The 25,157-nt window shown below is 39.3% G+C and overlaps 1 protein-coding gene across 1 annotated transcript in view; it reads right to left on the bottom strand.

Annotated features, from left to right (window-relative positions):
* Window positions 1-25,157, bottom strand: part of LOC126485065 (chitin synthase chs-2-like) — a 271,806-nt gene that overhangs the window by 147,466 nt on the left and 99,183 nt on the right. Inside the window, exons 8-9 of the mRNA XM_050108667.1 lie at window positions 15,025-15,213; window positions 14,693-14,927 (exon numbers count right to left, since the gene is read on the bottom strand). Coding sequence (XP_049964624.1) covers window positions 14,693-14,927; window positions 15,025-15,213 — 424 coding nt within the window. The remainder of the gene's footprint in view (window positions 1-14,692; window positions 14,928-15,024; window positions 15,214-25,157) is intronic.

Genomic DNA, 25,157 nt, shown 5'->3' with positions numbered 1-25,157 from the left:
AACTTTCTCTGTCTACCTGAGTTCTAGTATGTAGCCATTTTTTATACGCCTTCTTTTTCCTTTTACAGGCTGCCTTGACTGTGTCATTCCACCAAGCTGTTTGCTTCCTCCTACTTTTACACACTACTGTTCCAAGACATTCTTTAGCCACTTCTAGTACTGTGTCAGTGTACCTTGTCCATTCCTTTTCCAATGGCTGTAATTGACTACATTCAACTAACTGGTACCTTTCTGAGATCGCTGTTATGTACTTGTGCCTGATTTCCTTATCCTGAAGTTTCTCCACTCTTATCCTCCTACATATGGACCTGACCTCCTGCACTTTCGGCCTCGCAATCCCAATTTCACTGCAGATTAAATAATGATCAGTGTCATCAAAGAATCCCCTGAATACACGTGTGTCCCTCACAGCCTTCCTGAATTCCTGATCTGTTATTAATTCCATTAATTCCACTGATAAGAAATTGATTACACAAATAACTTCAGATAGAACTCAACTAACTCTTTGATTAACTTCGTTGATATGTTATCATAACCAATAGAATACTTAGATTTTAAGGATTTTTTTATAGATGCTACTTCTTAGGGAGACATGAGTGTCATTTTCATTCTACTGAAGTTATTTGTAAATTCTGGTCGCAGCACTCCTAGATCTATGGGGCAGCAGGGTCAAACTGGTATATCTGCTTGAGGCGGCAATTTCAGGGGCACGAAATTCCTATTCTTGAAGCAAAAACCTGATTTCACAAAGTAGCTAGCATCCAGTGTAAGTTTGTCTAACAATTACTCATATGATTTTTAAAGCATCCCTGTTTGTTTTTGAACATTTTTGAACATATTCTAAGTTTATTTCTGAATGAATCATAAGTTGATTTTTGAATGCATGCATAGTGTACATGATGTCTCGGCTAGGGGAATCCCTGTCACACCTAGAAATAAAAAGCTTTCCTGCAGACAAAAGGGGACGAGGCTATACAAGGTGAGCCAAGTAAACCCGAATGGATGAATGCCAATTGTTGTTTGTTTATGTGTTTGACTGGGTGTGAAAATGATCAACATTGTTATAATTATCAGCAAAATCTAGAGATTCAGGCTACCAGAGCAGAAATAAAGGGTTAACATGAATAACAGGTAAGAAAGATTACATATTATCTTCTCGGTGTATCCAAGAAAATGAGAGTTTGACAGAAAATTCTTGCCAGATCACTACACTACTAAGAGCCAGTTGTACAGTCCCCAGTTAGCAGCCGCTTAAATTCTATTCTTGAAAAAGTGTGGAAAACGCATTGTACAAACATGTAATAATGCCTAACCGGACATTAAATGTGGGATAACTGAAACACTTATTCTGGCAGGGTTAATGAACTTAACCAGAGAAAAAGATTCGACAATGGCAGGAATAGTTACAGAATTAGTGATGACACAGTTGTTTGTTAGAATGAGGAAGGAGAAGAAATCATGACATCACACAAATTATATGGAAGAATATGATGATTCCATATTTATACAAAAATTTTGTACTATTGCTTTTCGATCTCAAGCTTGAGGAACTGGATATCATATGAATGAAATGTGAAACTATTTCCTAACAAAACTTTTTGCTTGTAGTAGGCTTGATATGCATTTGACAATGGTGCTTCGTGAATTACATTCTGTTGTGTTATTTATGTAAATGAGGTATGTGAAAATGACCATTCGTCTCAAAACAGTCTCACTTATTTGGAATGTGTTACAATTGTTGCAATATTAGAAAGGTATATTTCATTTTATCTAGCAGACAGTGACAAAATAGATGTTATCAAATCAAGAAATCACACCAATCTTGGGTACTATATGTGTTAACAACTTTTTCAGTAGGCTATTAGAAAATGACATTTTGATTTTTCATGTAGCAAAACGTTTGATGAAGTTTGATGAGGTAATAGATTCTTTCACACAAAGGAAAAGCATGTGGTTTAAAGCTGTAGCAAATCAGAGAGAAAAATATGGTGCAACCTAAGGATTAAGAAATGGATACTGTCTTGCTTGTCTCTTGTCTTTACTGGTTTTATGTTTTTCTATATCGAATTTTATGTCACACAGAAGAGAAGGTTATTAGCTAATAGGCAATAAAGAGTATAAATTTTCTGAAAGGTTCTTATTCTCCTAATCACAAATAATCTCACCCAGTATTAATTGTGAGGGCACTTTTTTCTTTAAAAAAAAAAAGAAAAAAAAAAAAATTTGTTAGGGTGTCAAACCAACCGACTGGGAGCAGGAAAGGTACCACAGGACATTTTAATTTCCACTGTCCTAAATATAGGTTTGATGGCTTCCGTTACAAAGTATTCACATTTGAATTCCACAGAGCGAAATACAGTTAAGTGCGGTAGAGGAATGCTTTGTGAAGACATGTGGCACTGCACTTTTGCAAACTTAAGACTGAATAAAAAGTCTCACATTTCCTCGAACACACATGTTTTATACATCAAACTCTTCAGAAAGATGTGTGCCACAAAATGACATATTTTTTTTTGAAAAATTGATTCTTTTAAATTTTTGACATCCTGCCTCAAATGCCCAAGGGTGTGGGGTGGGGATATCTTAGATCCGGGACTGGGTCTCAAATATTCCATTGCACTGTTTACTGAACCTGATAACCACAAGCTGTTGGTAACAGAAATGAAGTAGTTGTTTAAGAGGTTTGCAACACTGCACGTACTTGTTGTATTTGGCAATTGGTACTCCAGCTCATACCTGCTTCTATGGCTTCACAACCACATGACAACTGCATGTGGTAATTTTCATAAGAATAGACATGATAAGTGAACACTGCAGAGAAAATTGAGATGAGCAGAAACTTAGTTTAAGTCAACTGACAAGATGCTTGCTATCAAGTGGTGGTCTAGTGGAGAAATGTGGATGTTGACCACATGTAACACAACTCAATTGGTTGAATCAGGGAAGACTGACAGAAATATTGGTGAAAAGTGAAAAAACCCCAATGTATTGTGGAATTACAATTCAAGTAAGGGTGTAGTTAACAATTGTGTCACTCAGTAAGACCAGTGTGTAAAATTTTTTTCTCACTCTCTGGAATTTTGCTTAAATGATAATTCTCTCCACAATTCAGTTACAGGGCAAATATGGCACTTGCAGAGTTTCATGTCTGTCGTTGTCCGCCCCAGTAGCTGAGTGGTCAGCGTGACGGATTGCCGTCCTCTGGGCCCGGGTTCGATTCCCGGCTGGGTCGGAGATTTTCTCCGCTCAGGGACTGGGTGTTGTGTTGTGTTCATCATCATTTCATCCCCATCCGGCGTGCAGGTCACCCAATGTGGCGCCGAATGTAATAAGACCTGCGATATGGCGGCCGGACCTCCTCCGCGAGGGGCCTCCCGGCCAATGACGCCAAATGCTCATCGTCATCATCATGTCTGTCGTTAGGGAAATCGTAGAAAAATATGCAACAGCACAGAAAAAAGTTGGCGAGGAAGGTGCTCCAGCAATGAGAATCCTCTACGATTTACAGGGAGGCATTTTCTGAATATTATTGTGAGTGAACATTCACAGAAAGTTGTCAATATCAATTAAATTCACCAGCAGCCATATAACTGAGATGTTATTTTATTTTATCTTGACTACCAGTCTTGGCATTCAAGTGTATATCAGGGCGTGCAAAGCAAGCTTGCAGAAAGTGACAAGTGATCATAAAAGCAATTAAAGCTACAAAATGAAAGTAGTGGCATTAAACTAAATCTCTGTGTACATCCATCACAATAGAATAAAATGTGTACATATTTGTTAGTCATAAAACAATTTAACACCATGGAATTACAAGAGAACATGCAAAAATGTGCAAACAGGAGCTCTGCTGAACAAAGCAGAATCTCAATGTAGACAAGTGTAATGTGCTGCAAATACATAGAAAGAAAGATCCCTTATCATTTAGCTACAATATAGCAGGTCAGCAACTGGAAGCAGTTAATTCCATAAATTATCTGGGAGTACGCATTAGGAGTGATTTAAAATGGAATGATCATATAAAGTTGATCGTCGGTAAACCAGATGCCAGACTGAGATTCATTAGAAGAATCCTAAAGAAATGCAATCCAAAAACAAAGGAAGTAGGTTACAGTACGCTTGTTCGCCCACTGCTTGAATACTGCTCAGCAGTGTGGGATCCGTACCAGATAGGGTTGATAAAAGAGATAGAGAAGATCCAACAGAGAGCAGTGTGCTTCGTTACAGGATCATTTAGTAATCATGAAAGCATTATGGAGATGGTAGATAAACTCCAGTGGAAGACTCTGCAGGAGAGACGCTAAGTAGCTCGGTACAGGCTTTTGTTGAAGTTTCGAGAATATACCTTCACCGAGGAGTCAAACAGTATATTGCTCCCTCCAATGTATATCTTGTGAAGAGACCATGAGGATAAAATCAGAGAGATTAGAGCCCACGCAGAGGCATACCGACAATCCTTCTTTCCACGAACAATACGAGACTGGAACAGAAGGGAGAACCGATAGAGGTACTCAGGGTACCCTCCACCACACACTGTCAGGTGGCTTGTGGAGTATGGGTGTAGATGTAGATAGCTTTTCCTTTGGTTATATAAGTAACAACAGAGATATTCACAGAAAAGTATGCTAATACACAGAAATGTGGTTTGCTGGAAAAGAAAGTGTGCCAAGACTGCAGATACATATGCAAAAGTTGTAACATACCATAATATGTTGTCCTGTTTCAAGACTCATTATAGAAGTAAGTTTTAATAACCTTCAAGTACTACACCTGAGAGTCAAAACAAATTGTCATTTCTGAATATTTTTTTTACAAATGGAAATGTAAAAAATATACAAAAAAGAAGACAGTATAAAAATCCCTTCCTAAGTTCACCAGTACTGGTTCAAAGCCCGGATAGTCACCATCTTTCAGCCACCTATCTCCATCCCTGTTCCCACTCCAGCACTACATGTCCCTCTATTCCACCAATGTATCCACACCCTTTTTATTTCTTTCCTTTTCTGCTGCCTCCATTCACCTCCGTCTTCTTTCCATCTGCATCTAGCTGCCCTACCCTCTCCCACCATGTTCCTGTATGCCTCCACAAGAAGCACTTCACTGTCCCCCACCTACAACCTGCTATCCCTCCCCCTCCTCATCCCCACCTCCTCCTTACCCCAACATCCAGATTGCTTCTCCCATCATGCATTGTTATTTGCAACCAGAGACAGTGTTTATATGCAGAAAGTGACAAGTTGTGAATGTATGAGTGTGTTGTCCATTTCAGAAGGCCTTTTGGCCAATTTAGTAGTCTTTTTGTTGTGCCTGTCTGTGACTCAACTTCTCCACTATATGATGAGTAGCAATCTATCCTTTTCAATGTACTGTCATTATTCCATCCTGGATTTACCACTGTTTGATTTTTGCCTAATGGCTCTTCTTCCAACCCATACCCCAGTGCAATATTCTTTTGTTATTATTTTCTATCACATTACTCTACTCACTGTCCGTCCTTTTCTTTCCTTCTTTCCTGTATTTTATACATTGCCTTCCAAACAGCACCACACACTTTGATTTACAAACCACACTGTATCAATGATCTTGTTCATGCACAGCCCAGGTCTCTGTGACCACACTGATTGTTGGTGCTGCATCTCATATTCCACATCACCCTACCAATATAATTAATCCTAGGCCTCCGCATTGATCACTCTTCCTTGTCATTCTCATGTATTTTTGCATTTTAGTTTCTTTTCTTTCCTTTGCTACACAAACTTGTACCTCATGCTACCAAACCCCTCCCAACCACCCATTCTTTCTCATGTCTCATTCCAATACACACATACAAACCTCACCTTATCTACTCACATCTGGTGTGGCCTTTCCTCATACATTTTCACCCACTGACCTGGAACCCACATTAGACTGAGATGACAAAATCATGGTATATCTCCTGATATCATGTCAGATCTCCTACTGTGCAGAATAGTGCAATAATTTGACATGGCATGAACTCAGCAAGTTGTTGGAAGTCCTGTGCAGAAATATTGAGTCATCCTGCCTCTGTAGCTGTCCAAAATTGTGAAAGTGTTGCCGGTGCAGGAGTTTTTGGACGAACTGACCTCTCGATTATGTCCCTTAAATGTTTGATAGGATTCATGTCAGGTTATCTGGATGGCCACATTCACTCGAGTTGTCCAGAACATTCTTCAAACCAGATGCGGCAAGACGCAGTCAATACCTTCGCTGCGCAGTGCCGATGGTGCTGCTACCAATGACTGTGCCGCTAAAGCGGAGTTATTGAACGCAGTTTTCCGAAATTCCTTCACCAGGGAAGACGAATGGAATATTCCAGAATTTGAAACACAAACCGCTGCTAGCGTAAGTTTCTTAGAAGTAGATACCTTAGGGATTGTGAAGCAACTCAAATCGCTTGATACGGGCAAGTCTTCAGGCCCAGATTGTATACCGATTAGGTTCCTTTCAGATTACGCTGATACAATAGCTCCCTACTTAGCAATCATATACAACCACTCGCTCACTGATAGATCTGTACCTACAGATTGGAAAATTGCGCAGGTCGCACCAGTGTTTAAGAAGGGTAGTAGGAGTAACCCATCGAACTACAGACCTATATCATTGACGTCGGTTTGCAGTAGGGTTTTGGAGCATATACTGTATTCAAACATTATGAATCACCTTGAAGGGAACGATCTATTGATACGTAATAAGCATGGTTTCAGAAAACATCGTTCTTGTGCAACGCAACTAGCTCTTTATTCGCATGAAGTAATGGCCGCTATCGACAGGGGATCTCAAGTTGATTCCGTATTTCTCGATTTCCGGAAAGCTTTTGACACCGTTCCTCACAAGCGACTTCTAATCAAGCTGCAGGCCTATGGGGTATCATCTCAGTTGTGCGACTGGATTTGTGATTTTCTGTCAGGAAGGTCGCCGTTCGTAGTAATAGACGGCAAATCATCAAGTAAAACTGAAGTGATATCAGGTGTTCCCCAGGGAAGTGTCCTGGGACCTCTGCTGTTCCTGATCTATATAAATGACCTGGGTGACAATCTGAGCAGTTCTCTTAGGTTGTTCACAGATGATGCTGTAATTTACCGTCTAGTAAGGTCATCCGAAGACCAGTATCAGTTGCAAAGCGATTTAGAAAAGATTGCTGTATGGTGTGGCAGTTGACGCTAAATAACGAAAAGTGTGAGGTGATCCACATGAGTTCCAAAAGAAATCCGTTGGAATTCAATTACTCGATAAATAATACAATTCTCAAGGCTGTCAATTCAACTAAGTACCTGGGTGTTAAAATTACGAACAACTTCAGTTGGAAAGACCACATAGATAATATTGTGGGGAAGGTGAGCCAAAGGTGGCGTTCCATTGGCAGGACACTTAGAAGATGCAACAAGTCCACTAAAGAGACAGCTTACACTACACTCGTTCGCCCTCTGTTAGAATATTGCTGCGCGGTATGGGATCCTTACCGGGTGGGATTGACGGAGGACATCGAAAGGGTGCAAAAAAGGGCAACTCGTTTTGTATTATCACATAAGAGGGGAGAGAATGTGGCAGATATGATACGCGAGCTGGGATGGAAGTCATTAAAGCAAAGACGTTTTTCGTCACGGCGAGATCTATTTACGAAATTTCAGTCGCCAACTTTGTCTTCCGAATGCAAAAATATTTTGTTGAGCCCAACCTACATAGGTAGGAACAATCATCAAAATAAAATAAGAGAAATCAGAGCTCGAACAGAAAGGTATAGGTGTTCGTTTTTTCCCGCGCGCTGTTCGGGAGTGGAATGGTAGAGAGATAGTATGATTGTGGTTCGATGAACCCTCTGCCAAGCACTTAAATGTGAATTGCAGAGTAATCATGTAGATGTAGATGTAGATGCGAATAATTGTGGTCTGGTGACATGGCACATCGTCATCCAAAAAAATTCCATCATTGTTTGGGAACATGAAATCCAAGAATGGCTGCAAATGGTTTCCAATGCCTAAAATTTGTTATTCTCGGCACACTCTTGACACTATGCACCTCAGAATACTGAATTCCCTAACTATTTCCAAAATGGAATGCCCCACACTTGTAGCTCCAACTACCATCCTGCATTCGAAGTCGGTAAATTCATGTTGTGTGGCCATGATCACATTGGCAATCTATTCATATGAATAATCTGAGTACAAATTACAGTTTCATCAGTGCACTGTCCTTTGATACCTCATGTATGAGATACTACCACCGTATGTATATATGCATATCGCTACTGCTTGACTTTTGTCACCTCCGTGTAAGGTATCTATATATTACCGAAGTAGAGTTTTACCTGACACAAATATCAGATTACAAGGTGTATACGTGGACAAGGAAAAAAAATTCCTGGATTTCCCAGTTAAAAATACACTTTCTCCCGGCTGACAGTATCTTTTCCCTTATCAATCCTTTGAATGGTTATGGTTTTATACACTGGCATACAATTTCCCGGCTCTTTAGAAAACGAAACTCAGGGAAAAAGACTTTTCTTTTTTTTATTATCCAACTTCAGGCATTAAAAAATGCAACTGATGTCATTTGTGTACATATACAGTTTACATAACTAACAGAAATGGTGCAATATATTGTAGATCAGTATTGTCTAATACGATACAAACATTTGTCCTTGATGCTGCACACGGTATTTGCATTATATTTACATGTATAAGTTTAATCTAAGTGAAACTATATTAGTACTGGTACTTAAGATCATCTTTAGTGCACATTATAAACTCTTCTATTGTATAAAAAGCTTTTCCTCTAAGCCATTTCTTTGTGACACTTTTAAACTCATTCAGTGACACATTATGTGCCTCTATTGGCAACATGTTAAATAGTTTTACTCCCATGTACCTGTAACTATTTTTGTCTAGCAACTGGGATGCCAATTTGCTGTTTTATACATGTGTCATGGTGATGGATAGATTGTCGTAGTTTGTGACTGTGTTGGTTTTCTTATGTGTGTATCAGACAACTTAGTATAAAGAGGGCTGCAACTGTTAGTATTTTTGGATTTTTGAAATATGGTCTACAAGACTCGTTATTTCTGACTCCATGGATGCATCTGACTGCCTTCTTTTGCCAAATGAAAACTTGTCTCGTTCTGGGTGAGTTTCCCACAACAAAGTGCCATATGTTAAATGGGTGTGGGAAAAGGCACAGTATGCATTGAGTAATAACTTACCTCTAACACATGACCTTAGTTTACCTAACAAATATGTCACATGTGCTAACTTAGTACATGTTTTGGAAATATCTTTGATGTGCAGCAATATGTACGCTGCGTATTTTCGTATTATGAAAGCATACATTGGAATTCCACCAAACATGGCATGTTACTTTCTGAATAATTGAAATCGAGATTTCGATGCGCTTTTGTAAACCGTTCATAGCTTATGTCATGTGATATCGCCAGCCGATGACAGCGGATATTCAGAGCATAGGACACGTGATGTAGTCAGCCAACAGCAACATCACTGTTAAGTAGCAAGAACACACAAACAGGGAAAGTTAATAGTTTAAATTAATATACATAGTGTTGCATATGTTTCACATATAATATTGGTCTCAAGCTTCAAAATGAGAAATGTCTGATCTTCAGGGTTCGAAATTCTTCTAAATGCCTCATCAACAAAGAGTTGATTTTTAAATGAGAGTCAAACGCTCTGTGATTTAATAAATTCATGGTACATTCTTGCACATAGTTCAACCTTATGTAAAAGGATATTTACTTTGAAAGTAACACTTTTCAAACCACTATTCACAATATTTTCCCACGACCTGTTACAAATAGGTTCGTTTCAGCAGTTGCCAGAGAGCGCAGATAACAGGCGACACCGCGCTTAGGTAGCTATCGTGATGTAGGAAGCCCGTATATACGTACATGTAAAACATTGAAAGATCATACATTATGTCGTAAAAGAAACAAGACATCAGAGGATACTGCAAGAGCATCGGAATTTCGTGAACCATATTAAAATGTGTGCATTTAAAATGCATACTTACAGGGCACATTCAACCTGATATTAAGTTTTTCAGTGTGGTTTTCGGGATGTAAATTTCCTTGGAGCACCAGTAGTTATTATATCATGTTTGGTTCTTTAATATGGCATAATGCTACACATGCTAGAAAATGAAAATGTGCACTTGAAATGCAGCGAATAGTTGAAACTAACCAGTACTGTGGAATTAAACATTTCGTTTCAAATACATTGTCTGCCTCTGCGGAAAACGTTAACAAAAGCCAAATTTCTTTAGCAAACAGACAAAAATAACTTCATTGTTCCGCAAGGTGATTAATGCTTGACTGTCAGAAAGGTGGAAATAAAATAAAATCTGAAACTAATGACATACTTCAGTCTTCCGTAATTATGTGAATGTGTTTTAATTCACCTGATAGCTCCTGGCCACAGATATCTGTGGTGTCACCGCCAGACACCACACTTGCTAGGTGGAAGCCTTTAAATCGGCCGCAGTCTGTTAGTATACGTCGGACCAGCGTGTCGCCACTATCAGTGATTGCAGACCGAGCGCCGCCACACGGCAGGTCTAGAGAGACTTCCTAGCACTCGCCCCAGTTGTACAACCGACTTTGCTAGCGATGGTTCACTGACAAAACACGCTCTCATTTGCCGAGACGATAGTTTAACATAGCCTTCAGCTACGTCATTTGCTACGACCTAGCAAGGCGCCATTATCAGTTACTACTGATATTGTGAAACATGTACCATCCAGACCGACGTTCACCGTTAATGGAGTAAAGTTAAGTATTCCACCAGCTACGTCCTTTTTTTCTAAATTCTAATTTCCTTGTCCTGTTCCAGACCTCATGCCAGCCTGTGTGAGCTAAAACGCGTGCCTTTCGGCCTCCTCCTAGTAACACGGTGTTGGCTCTCCTGCCAACCAAAACAATATCCATTTTCTTTTCATTTGACATGAGAGTAAACGAAGGGGAAACAGCAAAATCACTAAATGTAAACAAGGGTCATGTGGAGACTACCCACTATAATTCTGCGCATCAGCCCCGGATCTAAGACATTTGTGAACCGAGTCAATACTAAAAAAAAATCGGATTTTCAAAATATGTTCGTCTTGTAGCGCACATCTTTTTGAAAAGTCTGAAACATAAAACATATGTATTTGAGGAAATGTAAGACATATTTGGTCTTAAGTATGCCAAAGTGCAGTGCCACGCCTCTTCATAAAGCATTTTTCTACCACACGTCCAAACTATAATCAGGAGAGTGGAAATTTAAATGTCCTGTGGTGCATCTCCTGCTCCCAGTCGGCCGGTTTGACAGCCTGCCCCTCTTTAAAAAAATCTCGCAATTAATAGCGGATGGGATTATTTGTAACCGAGAGAACAAGAACTCTTCAGAAAATCTGAACTCTTTATTGCCTATTAGTTAATAACTTGCTGTTTTGTGTGAAATTAAATATAGGATATATAAAGCCAATACTGACAAGAGATACGCAAGAAATTGCACATTTCTTCAAACCTTAGCTCCTAGCATTTTTTCTCTCTAATCTTGCTACAGCTTTACATGGCATGCTTTCCTTTCTGCGAAAGAATCTATTATCTCATCAAAGTTCGTCAAACGTTTTGCGACATGAAGAATCGAAATGTCGTTATCTAATACTGAAAAATCTGTTAATACAAATAATACCCAAGACGGGTGTAGTTTCTCGGTCTGATTACGTCTATTTTGTCACTGTCTGCTACAAAAATAGGCCTTTATAATATGGCAGCAATTTTGTAACACACCAAATAAACGAGACTGTTTTGGCACAAATGGCCATTTTTATAACACGACAAAATATAATCCAATAAGTACCAATATCAAATGCTTATTAGGCCTACTACAAGCAAAAAGCCTTGTCAGGAAATAGTTTCACATTTCATTCATATGCACCAGATTCTCAAGCATGAGATCGAAAAGTAGTATTACGAAATTTTTATATAAATTTGGAATCGTCTTATTCTTCCATAATTTGTGTGATGGCCCCGTTTCTTCTCCTTCCTCTTTCTAACAAACAATCTTGTCATCACCATTTCTGTAGCTATTGCTTCCACTGTCAAAATCAGTCCGCCGATTAACTTCACTAACCCTGCCAGAATCACAGGTTTAGTTATCCCGCGATTATTTTCCGGTTAGGCGTTGTTACGTGTTCGAACAACATGTTTTCTGCATTACTTCCAGAATAGAAATTTGTCTGCGGAAAGTTTATTTCTAGATGCGACAAGGATTCTCCTGACAGTGACATCACGTACACTACGCATGCATTCAAAAGTCAACTTATGATTCATTCAGAAATCAACTTAAAATGTGTTCAAAAATGTTCAAAAACCAACAGGGAAGCGTTTCAAAATCATATGAATAATCGACAGACAAATGTGCGCTGGATGCTAGGTGCTTTGTGAAACAATTTTTTTTCTCTCAAGAATATAGGCCCGTCCACAGGCAACGATCTGTCTGCGCACATCACATCTGCGCAGACAGATCGTTGCGTGTGGACAGAAGATTTGCACCAATCTGAGGTGTGTGCAAACCTGAAAGTTGGAGTTGGAGGTTTGAGCGAAACCTCTCAAATCTGTGTGTTCAAACCACATCTGCGCAGACAAGTTGGAGCGTGTGGACAGGAGATCGCCGCAAATCTGGCGCGAAACAGCTGTTTGTTCAGTCTAGTGTTTGTATTTGTGCGCACAGGGCATTAAAATGGCTGATACTCGTCAGTGTTCTCGAGAGTTTGTAAGTGAATTCATTGAAATATATAGAAACCACCCATGTTTGTGGAAGATTAAAGTAAAGAATGTAGTGACTGAGACAAAAAGACAGGAACATACAATGCTCTAATTGAAAAATTGCGGGTATTATTTCACTCAACTCTTGTTTCGACATTGCAGTTGAAAATTCCAAATCCTTGTAGCTCCTTCCTGTTGCTAGGAATCTTAATGTTATCGCCAGCCGTTCATGAGGAGAAAGTGCCCTTCTCTATACAAGTACTTTTTCTCATAATGTGAGAGGTTACAAGCTTTAAGAGATAGTTATAAGTTTCGACATCCATCCGAAAATAATTTCGCCAGTCGTTAGGTTCGCCCTGCAACTCTCGCAGTAAATTTACGTGAGAAAACTGCTTTCGTTTTAGCAGCCACTGTCTACATCATTTTGACCACTTTATCTGTTTCCTATGGTTGGTCTGAATGTTTTTTGCAACACAAGTTGCGAACACAGACCACAACAGAACTTCCTCCATTTCTATATTTCAAAATAACTGAATTAAATTTTTGACGTTTACGGGGAGCGTAGTCGCTTGCTACTGATTTCTTTTTTACACCGACAGATGGCGGGCGAGTAGTAGATTGGGGTTTGTGTCGTGTGAACACACCACATTTGCAGCGATCTTTTGCACGTACAGACATCTGCGCCGATGTCTGCGCAGACAGATCGTTGCGTGTGGACCGGGCTTATGAATGTGGCCCCCTTTTCCCGGTAGCATCTAGCTGATTGCTGCGACTGCTTGCACAGCCAACAGCCACATTCCTGTTGCCACAAGCGGGAGAATCTACTACTCAAACGTGACTCAACTGCGCATGTGCATGAGTCCGTGCGTAACTGCTAAAACAAATCAAATGTAAACAGTTGCAACTTCACGCTCATTGGAGGCAATTTGTTATGAAGCACTGCATAGTCTTCCTAAAGCCTTAGACACATTTCCAATTGACAGGCGCTTGCATGGGCACTGTGTATCGTTGTTGTATATGGTGCATTTCCTTTTCAATTTAAGTTATTTTCGTTTTTTCTCTCTCATTTATGCTTTATTGTTGAAGTATTATTCTGCAGTAGCGGGATACAATAACATCCTTTGTTACAGTATCGGTTCGTACCAGTCAAAATTACAAAAATTTAACTGAAAAGTAAAAGAATGAAAAATCCCCGGAATTCTAAAAATATCCCGGGTTTTTTCCCAGTTTTCTCCCTAATTGAAAGATTACTTTATGTAAAATAAAAGTAAGGTAAGAATATCTTAAGAGCCTGTAAATTTCTACAGTTAACATTGTAATAAAACATGCAGTTGTATCAATTTTTGTTTTGGCATTAACAATGTCCAGTTGCACCCAGTACTAATGTGAATTTTACAGCAGCAAGTAGTTGGGAGAACCTCATAATGTTTTTATCAGAATGTTGAAAATATAGGACATTTTCTATTTTCCTACTAGTCTTGGAAATTGTATTGTGAATTATGTGAAAAAAACAAGCTTGTAGAAATGGAATTTGGAAATGAAATATTATAATTATTTACATTAACCCAGCCTAATCATGCATTAGGAACCAAGAAGGAAAGCTGTGGAATTCAAATTACTATGTAATGCTCAAGTAAAACAATGACCAGACCACAGTAAGAATACAAATAAGTTGTAGTTTATTGTTGCACTTACTCTCATTCATTCTGTACTAAAGCGTACAAAAATCTGTTTCCATTTGGATGCAATGGACAAAGGAGTTTTTGTTTTATTGTTAATAGAGAGTAGCGAATTTACAATAAATAGATTTAAATTAGTTTTGCACTTTTTTCTTCTCCTTAACACTATTAAATTAAACATGTTGTTGAGCATGCCATTTAACTGAATCACTGATAACAATTCACAGGCCTTACTTACTTTCAAATTCATAGTAGTCAGGATCGTTAATACCAAAGTATTTTCTTGCCAGTCTCCGAGCTGATTGATCTATATCCATACGAAAAACAGATTTCAACATCTCAAGCATTTCATCTCTTGTTTCATGCCACATGGTAGCACAAGCATAAATTCGAGTAACCTCATCAGAAGGCCCAAGCATGTCTTTCTCTGCGATATGTGCATCATCAAGTTCATCATCAGGAAACATATCGGGCTGCAATTTTTTACATGCTTTTAATACAAAGTACAGAATGCTATGAAAATAAAATGCAAGCATCTTCTTTTAGCTATGCATATAAATTCAGCTTTACCTCAATCACTTCCATATTTGTATCATCTCGCCTTCTGTTTAACGCCAAAGATTGGTCAATGAGCAGTGAGTTATACAGAGGAGTCACAAATAACCTGTCTGTTGGTGAAAGACGTTTGCATTGGGGTGACCACAGGTGAATCGTAATCCAAGTTTGAGAAAATAGCCACAATAACCAAATCCATGCATGCTGGAAGAAGAAGAAGAAGAAGAAAACTATACCTACACGATCTTCTGAATATGCAATTTAGGCTATTGTATTATTTACGTAGACATGAAAGAGGTATGCACAATTAAATCAAAAAATACACATTTAACTTTCTGTAAAGCAAATCATAACAGTATTCAGAGAATTTAATACTTGAATGATTCCTATTCGAGAGAAATAACTATTGTAATCTCAATTGCAGGAGCCTCCATGTTCAAATAACTAATTCTTATTCTAGTATTTGCATATTTATCACAGTAAGCACGATAATTTTTTCAAGTCTAACTGTGACATTTATGGTTATAATACAGCACATGAACGCAATTTTCATACAGGGTCTATGACACTGAAACAGTATGTAAAGGATACATTCTCTGAACTCAAAACTTTAAATACTACCTACAATATAAAATAGAACATAGAAATGTACACAGACAATTCAAAATAACTTTGCAGCATTCTTCAGTGACCGTGCATGTTATAAACTAATTCAAGCTTTTCAGATATTAACTAGATGTTAGTTAATGTCAATTATATGAAAATAAATTATGAACCATTAATTTAAAAATAACTTAAATTACCCACTCAACTTAGGCTGCAAAATATCCTGGTCTTTCATTATGCTATGCCTACTTCAAATCTCCTTCCACTTGGGTCATATCTGCAGGCGAGTCTCAGATGCATGACCTGTCATACACACCCACCCACCACATCATATTTCAGTCCCAGGACACATATGTCATTCAAAGCAGGGCCATGTGTGAAAACAAATCTGCACAATCTTTTGTGTGAGTGTAACCACCAGTATATTTCCAATGAGAATGAATGGCCATCAACAAACTGGTGAAGAACAGTATTCGCCAACCAGTGGCAAAACATGTCCCTGAACACAACACACTCAACTTCAGTGCCAGCTTTACAATTCATGACATCTGGATCCCTCTTACTCATAAGAACAGTTTCACTGAGTTATGTGTATGAGAACTGCCACTACAACCCATCCTTCGGTCCTGCAGTTGTCCTGACCACAGTCTGCATGCTACTCCCAGACCCACATTTCTCTACACACCACAATAGGACCCGAACTCATCCTCCATCCACAACCACAGTCTCCCCCTTCTCTGTTCTCTCTCCCCCTCCTATTTCCAATCCTCCATGTCATCACAATCTGTCTTCAACTCCTCCTGTCTATGGCCATAAGGAGCTCACCTGTGTTGGTGACACATTCCTGCCCTATGCACTTGTTGCTCTTCCCTCCTGGATTCCTATCCCAAACACCTGCTGACTCTCTCTCCCAGTTAACAGCACCCTTTTCCAACCCTCCCTTTCCCCACCTTCTTTTTCCCCTCACCCACTCCACCAGACACAAGCCTTCACCCCAATCAAACTGCATTGCTGGCACAATTTAGAACTCAGAAGTGTGTGTGTGACTTTATCTCTCAAAAAGAATTCATACAAAAGCTAGCAAAGTTCTTGGTCTTGTTTATGTGCCTTTTAATGAGTCAGTGCCCTTACAATTAGGTGAGTTGTTACCATTATTCATTAAATTAAATACATTCTACCAGAACTTTTTCATTACCACATTGCCACAATCTGTGCTGCATGCTGTATGGCATAGTGGTAAACATCGCTGGCTGGTGTGATATACTAAGGAATGTCCCTTGCAAGAACTACTGCCAGAGACACTAAATTTTACTGGAATGAGTTTTAGAAGTTGCAGCATTAGAAAATTGTAGCGAAATGCAGGAAGATCTGCAGCGGATAGGCACTTGGTGCAGGGATTGGCAACTGACCCTTAACATAGACAAATGTAATGTGTTGCGAATACATAGAAAGAAGGATCCTTTATTGTATGATTATATGATAGCGGAACAAACACTGGTAGCAGTTACTTCTGTAAACTATCTGGGAGTATGCATGCGGAATGATTTGAAGTGGAATGATCATATAAAATTAATTGTTGGTAAGGCGGGTACCAGGTTGAGATTCATTGGGAGAGTCCTTAGAAAATGTAGTCCATCAACAAACAAGGTGGCCTACAAAACACTCGTTCGACCTATACTTGAGTATTGCTCATCAGTGAGGGATCCGTACCAGATCGGGTTGACGGAGGAGATAGAGAAGATACAAAGAAGAGCGGCGTGTTTCGTCACAGGGTTATTTGGTAACCGTGATAGCATTACGGAGATGTTTAGCAAACTCAAGTGGCAGACTCTGCAAGAGAGGCGCTCTGCATCGTGGTGTAGCTTGCTCGCCAGGTTTCAAGAGGGTGCGTTTCTGGATGAGGTATCGAATATATTGCTTCCCCCTACTTATACCTCCCGAGGAGATCATGAATGTAAAATTAGAGAGATTCGAGAGCGCACAGAGGCTTTCAGACAGTCGTTCTTCCCGCGAACCATACGCGACTGGAACAGAAAAGGGAGGTAATGACAGTGGCACGTAAAGTGAACTCTGCCACACACTGTTGGGTGGCTTGTGGAGTATAAATGTAGATGTAGATGAATGAGGTGTGAGAAAGATCTTTCCTTCGTTCTTAAATGGGTGCTAATTCTTCTCCAGTCCTCACGTTGTATGATGAGAGTGCCAAGACAGAACTTCATATCAATGCTAGCAATTATGGGATAAACTGCCTATTGGCTTCTGTCTCGGGTTCTTCGGCCGACGTTCATCTAATGATTTTTCTGACGTTTTGCCTGCACGAGTGGCTGGCATTGTCAAAGCTTCACCCTCCATTGCCGGTGGTGAACTGGAGGCGAGCCAGTTCACCACCGGCAATGGTGGGTGAAGCTTTGACAATGCCAGCCACTCGTGCAGGCGAAACGTCAGAAAAATCATTAGATGAACGTCGGCCGAAGAACCCGAGACAGAAGCCAATAGGCAGTTTGTCAACAAGTGGCCACGAAAGCCTTAACAATTTTGAATTATGGGATAAATGCAGTTCTATTGCAAATCAAGGAAGGTGCTATAAAGGTGATAGCTTATGCTTCCAGAATATTCTCCAAGATGAACCACTCTACAACCTAGGAATGTGTCTTGTAGCTGTTTGGGCCATTGACAAGTTCCAGTCAGATTTATTTGATAACCCATTCACTGTTGTGATGGACCACCATTCTCCATCCTGGTTGTCTAGCCTGAAGAATCCGTCACGTCAAATGGTGAGATGGGCACTGAACCTTCAGGATTACAATTTCAAAGTGGTATACAAAAGCAGATGCAAACACAAGGACGTCAACTGCATTTCAAGGAATGCAGAACACAGCAGAATGGACAAAATCTCAGTATCACTGTATTATATGACACTGCTGTTGAACAGAGAGAAGATCTGGAACTGCTGAAAACAATAGCCTTGAACAAGAAGGAAAACTGAGTGAGGGAGGACGATGGTTCAAACCCAGGTCAGGCCATCCTGATTCAGGTTTTCTGTAATTTCCCTAAATTTCTTCAGCACACTTCGATACAGGATCATTTAGTAATCACAAATGCATTATGGAGAAGATAGATAAACTCCAGTGGAAGACTCTGCAGGAGAGGCGCTCAGTAGCTTGGTACGGGCTTTTGTTGAAGTTTCGAGAACATACCTTCACCGAGGAGTCAAGCAGTATATTGCTCCCTCTTACATATATCTCTCGAAGAGACTATGAGGATAAAATCAGAGATTAGAGTCCACACAGAGATGTACCGACAATCTTTCTTTTCACGAACAATACGAGACTGGAATAGAAGGGAGAGCTGATAGAGGTAGTCAAAGTACCCTCCGCCAAACACCGTCAGGTGGCTTGCGGAGTATGGATGTAGATGTTTCCTTTGACAGGGCACAACCGACTTCCTTCCTCATCCTTCCCTAACCCGATGGGATCAATGATCTGTTTGGCCTTCCTCTCCAAAATCAACCAACAAAGCAAGAAAAAAGAGATCAAAGGATAATTCCAATTAATAAACATAGTAGGGTACAAGAGAAACTATCATCTAATGGGATGGAAATGGTTGTTCAAAATCCTGGCTCATCTACAGCCAGTTTTCTTGAAGTATTTCCATTCTGCATTCATACATTATTTCCATGATGCTTCAACATCTGGTGACTTCAGATTTGGTAGACTCTAGACAGAATCAGACACACATATTGATGGCCAGGTCTCTACATTTCTATTAGACACTAACAAGAGGGATGGATGTAAGCAAAACTTTGGACTGGCATGATGAGTTTTAGTACCATAGCTCTGATTACTAAATCTAAGACAGCACATACAGATGTTATCAGTCCACTTTTTTTTCGTTGTACTAATATGAGTGTTGTGTATGCATGTGTACAGCTAGGAGATTATGATTTTATTTTTGTGGTATAAAAATTGGATTATGGCATTGCACTGTAGTAATTACTGCTACAGATGTCAAATGTAGTCTTTTTAACTTCCTGGTTCCATTCAGTTTACATTAAATGTTTGTGATGAAGAACATATACATAGTGAACTCTGAAGTTGTGTTAAAACTTCAATCACTAAATCTTCTTGCCTACTACTCACCTACTGCTGAATTAAAAGCTGTTACATAATACTTGTTTTACCTTCTGTAAACCCACTAGTAATCAGTTACCTTCTATTAATTCAAAAATTTGTGTTCACTGGGTGTCTCAAAATTTAATTATTATTTTTTATTAAGGGAATAAGATTCTTCAGAACTCCATGCCCTACATTATACAATGGTACTTTCATTAAGTACCTGCTTGGATGAAAAGTATCTTGTATTCTCTCAAGAGCAAACATAAATACACATATTTATTTTGGAGATCATCTTTTAGGTCAATGCATTTTTTCCAGTGGTTTTCCAATCAGAAGATTCCATTCTTGAACTGAAATTCACGAAGTACTAGAAACTACTCATTTATGGCTGTCTCAACCTATTTATTGGGCTCAAAACATTTTACAGACAAAAATTTGGTTTTGGTATGGACTATGTGCAAATGTCATGAATACAGTGACTTCCCAATCATCTATACTGTAAATGCCTGAGTTTTTAGATTTACAAAGCATTCTGATTAAAGGTTATCCTTTTTCCTTTGTGCTCCAGTCCTCACTTTACATAAGCTTTTGGTTGACAGGATTTAAGTGGTATCTTCGAGTTACTGTTTTAATCTTTGCAAGGTAATCAATAACAATAATCCACATTACAGTAAAAAAGTCCCTATGTAGATTGGAGGACATTGTTGAACAGTCATTGACAATTTGTTTTTAGCCCCGAAACCTACAGTGGTTTAAAGCAATATGCAATGGTCTATCCTAGCATGACAGTGATGTGAATCTACTGTATCACAGAATCATAAACAATGAGTTAGTCACAATGCTTACAGAAATTATGGGAAATATGTAGACAAGAAATTTATAAAGTAGGCAGTGTAGAAGGAAAATTCAACCCTTCCTTAAACATATTCCTACAGTATTTCAAGTCCTGTTTTCTTTTACAAGAAATAAAGGTAACATAAAAAAGAAGCAAGGATAATTGATGGAAAACTCCTTGGACGAAAGTAACTTTTGTTAGAAAGAGAGAGCTGAACTTAATTCAGCTGACAGGCTGTATTCAAGGTCACCAGTATTGCAAAATCCTCCAGTCTGTTACTACAAATGTGCAATTCATGCACTACGCTCAAAGTGAAATTCACATGCTACATTAAAAAGAAAATTAAAAGAATAAGGCAAAAATGATTCTGAAGATTATCAAATAAGAAACAAATATAAATGGTCTTCCAAATGAAGTTGTGCCTGCAGAGGCGAGGTGGCACTTTCAAATCACTGGCTGCCAAATACAATGATTATTTAGTCATAATGGCAGAAACGTTACACATATTCATAAACACCAAATACACGTGCCCTAGATGTACACAAACTATAGGCATTCTGCCTTGGGAAAAACTTATTTTTTAATTATCTATTCCAGCCTCAGTTCATTTTTAGTTTTGGCTTATTACCAATTCATCGTCAGATGATCCGTTTAAAAAAAAGTAAAGGAGGATATTAATTTTAGTAATTAAAAAAATAAAGAAGGATAGTAAAATTGTGGGTAAGTAAATTAAAAATAAACTAACCCCTATACAACAATGGAAAATGTAGGATGGAATGTAATAATATTATGAAAGGAGTAGTTGCTTCTCACCATATACGGAGATGCTGAGTTGCAGATAGGCGCAACAAAAAGACTGTCAGAGTGTGAGCTTTCAGCCAATAAGGCCTCTGTCAGAGATAAACACACACACACACACACACACACACACACACACACACACACACACACACACACACACACGTGCATGAACGCAATCTCCGTCTCCTGGTCCACAATGCCCTGCATCTCTGCTACATGGTGAGCGTGACCTCAGCAGCCAAAGACTGCGGTCATGTGTGTGTGAGTTACGTTTGCTTGAATATATGTATGTATGTTGTCTGTGTCTGACAAAAACCTTGTTGGCTGAAAGCTTGTTCTCTGACAGTCTTTTTGTTGTGCCTATCTCTACTCAGCATCTCCACTATATCATGAGTAGCAAGTATCCTTCTCATAACTCCTATACACAACTATATGAAATTCAAACATCGCACAGTAACTTGTCAATTGGTGAGGCTGAGAGAGGTAGCACAATGTAAATATATCTGCACTCTGATTATTGGAACTAAAGACTACATTTAATTACCCAATAGCATAACACTGGTAGCCCTTAAATTATAAATCCAGAATTTACAATATTCACAATAGAAAACTGATTGTAAGAGGAAGCCTGCCCAAAGTGAAAACAAGCAAAAGATTATTCAACTACTTGTGTAGATAACCCAGAAATGAATGAAAAAAGGGATTGATATTGCCTGCCTGCAAACACAATCTGTGAGTAGCACACTACATTCTGATGCACAGACGATAGTGGTTCACTCATGTCGAGGCACGGATGGGAAGGGCACTGTTAACAATTCCAAGTGACAGTTGCACTATGCTCATGGGCTTTCTTTCCGCTTGAAGGAAGTGTATATCCTGCAAATTATGGCTCTCGCTTGTTTATGCAGAATTTATCACTTATCACCATCATCAGTGATGACAACTTGCGACAAATGAAATAGAACTTCACTGAACAATTCGCTATGACTATGTTTAATGCTCACATTAACTACGGCATTGAGAGCAGAGTGATGAGAGAGAGAGAGAGAGAGAGAGAGAGAGAGAGAGAGAGAGAGAGAGAGAGAGAGATGCTTGTTTGGTGATAAAGTTAGGTTCTTGGGGTCTCGGATGTTCACATACATGACAACTCGCTGCAGTTCATTATATAGAACAACCAGTGAAATTATCAGAATTTCAAAGTTCCATTGATTGGACAAATTCACTTCCGCAATTCATTCCTCATTATGCAACCAGCTTAATAAATTACACTGTAGTGAGCATTTGACAGAATTAAGGGTGACCTTAGTAAAGTATTATGGTTCAGTCCATAGTGATAGGTAGTTGATTGTCAAATGTATTAGCAAACAAGGTATATGCAGTTATTAACAGTTCGCCATGCCCATAATATTATGTTGTCTTACATCTAATAAAAAATGCTACACCCGTAATATTACAGGCACAACATCTTAGTGAGGACTGCCATACCCATAACATTATGGGCATAGCAGTCCTGATGAATATATTGAGGCAATAATATTATGGACATGGCATTCTTTCCAATGTTAAAGACAATGTAATATTACAGCCATGGCACTCAAAGTGCTAAGCAGTGAGAAGATAATGAATGTTTCTGACCTGCCATTATGTTCTTCTAAACATCTGACAGCTCATCAGAGAAATCTGGCAAGGTAGAGAAGGAGGGGTATGACTTTGTGTGGGCAAGTGAACATTTTAAAAACTTTGTGAGTGGCCTGATATTCACATTAGAGACAGATCAGAAGCTTCTTGTTGTGATATTGAGCACAAAAGAATTGGATGATATTACACCAAAACTCATTCAAAAGAATTCACCAAATATGATACTTCTACAAATTTCATATCATTCCAAGAAAGGAGCTAGAAACAGCAGACCTCTTATCATGAAAACCACTGTAATGCACTGAAGAAACTGATGAGCATTTGGGATGAGAAGTCATGGCTCATGTAAATTTGGTAACCACTAATATTTTCTGCAATGAACTAGAGACTTTAAGAGATTACTGAAGGCCAGCAACTAGATCCAAACACCAAGCATTTACAAGATTACAGAACTACCTGTGAGATGGATAAAATAATTCAACTGGATAGATAAAAAAACCTACTCACCCAGTGGCAGCAGAACACCCACATAAAAAAGGGTTGTAATTAGGCAAGCTTTCGGAGCCAGTGGTCCTCCTTCAGGGAAAGGAGCCTGTGGTCCTTCTTCAGGCAGAACAGTTGAAAGGGGAAGGAATGGGAGATGAAGGAAAAGGACTGGAAAGGTCTAGGAAAAGGGGCAGATTTTCTGAAAAGCACTCAGAACTGCTGGTCAGGGGAGACTTACCGCACGGGATGTGAAGGAAAGACTGATTGTTGGAGACTGCATCAGACAAGATCTGAAAGCCTGAGAGCTTAAAGGTGGAAGACAGGATAATATGTAGGTTTTCAAATCTTGTCTGAAGCAGTCCCCAACAATCAGTCTTTCCTTCTCATCCCATGCACCCTGACCCGCAGTTCTGGGTGACTTTCCCTGAAATCTAACCCTTTTCCTAGACCTCTCCAGTCCTTTTCCTTCACCCTTCTTCCTTCCCCTTCAACCCTTCTGCCTGAGGAAGGAGCTACTGGCTCCAAAAGCTTCCCTAATTACAACCCTCTTTTATGTGGGTGTTCTGCCACCACTTGGTGAGTACATTTTTTATCTATACAATTAAATTACGGGGGGGGGGGGGGGGGGCTATTTAGAAAGTAGGGAATGTTTTGGCATTTAAAAAAAAACTAAGTATGAGAAATATATTTTATTGTATACATCTGAAATAGCGACTGCAATACTACTTTTCCACATTTTTGTCACCAAACACATTGAGGACAAGCTTTGAAAGACCTTCGTCATAAAATTCTGCCACCTGAGACTTCAGCCAGTGAGTCACACCCGCCTGGAGTTCCACATCGTCATCAGAGTGCTGCATCGCAAGCCAGTTCTTCATCTTGAGAAACAAGTGGAAATTGCTTGGTGCAAGATTGGGGCTGTAGGGCGGATGAGGGAAAATTTCCCATTTGAATGAATTAAGGAGTTCCATAGTGCAGTTTGCCATGTGAGGCCAGGCATTGCTGTGCAAAAACAAAATTTTGGGTATCAGCTTTCCTCTGCATTTGTTTTGAACTGCTCTTCTAATGCTGTGCAACGTTTGCCAGTACCGGGCAGAGTTTATGGTTGCTCCACATTCAAGAAAATCAATAAGAAGCACACCTTGCCTATCACAAAACATTGCCGCCATCAACTTCCTTGTTGACAAGGTTTGCAAACATTTTCTTGGTTTTTGGTAGGACCTTGTGTGCCCCCACTCCATGGACTGTAATTTTGTCTCACAATTGGCACGTTTCACCAAAATCTTGTCACCGGTTACGATTCGATCCAGTACTGAATCATCATGTTTGTGGTAGGCCTCCAGAAATGTTAACGTTGCCCCCATTCACAGTTCTTTATGGTGCCCTGTAAGCATTTTGGGCACCCATTGTGCACAAAATTTGTGGTAGCCTAGCTTTTGAGTGACAATTTCAAACAACAAAGTCCATGAAACCTGTGGAAAAGAAAGCAAAAGCTCCGTTATTGTGAAGCGATGGTTTCGATGGTGAACGTTGGTTCAGCCATTTTTAAACTGATTGCACCATTTCCATAGGGAAAATTCACTCATTACATTGTTTCCATACACTTCGCACAGTTCACAATAAATTTCTATAAGTTTTAGGTTTTTTGCCAACAAAAACCGTATCAC

This window comes from Schistocerca serialis, chromosome 6 (assembly GCF_023864345.2).
Source record: "Schistocerca serialis cubense isolate TAMUIC-IGC-003099 chromosome 6, iqSchSeri2.2, whole genome shotgun sequence".
Classification (NCBI taxonomy): Eukaryota; Metazoa; Arthropoda; class Insecta; order Orthoptera; family Acrididae; genus Schistocerca; species Schistocerca serialis.
This window is presented reverse-complemented; position numbering and strand designations above follow the sequence as displayed.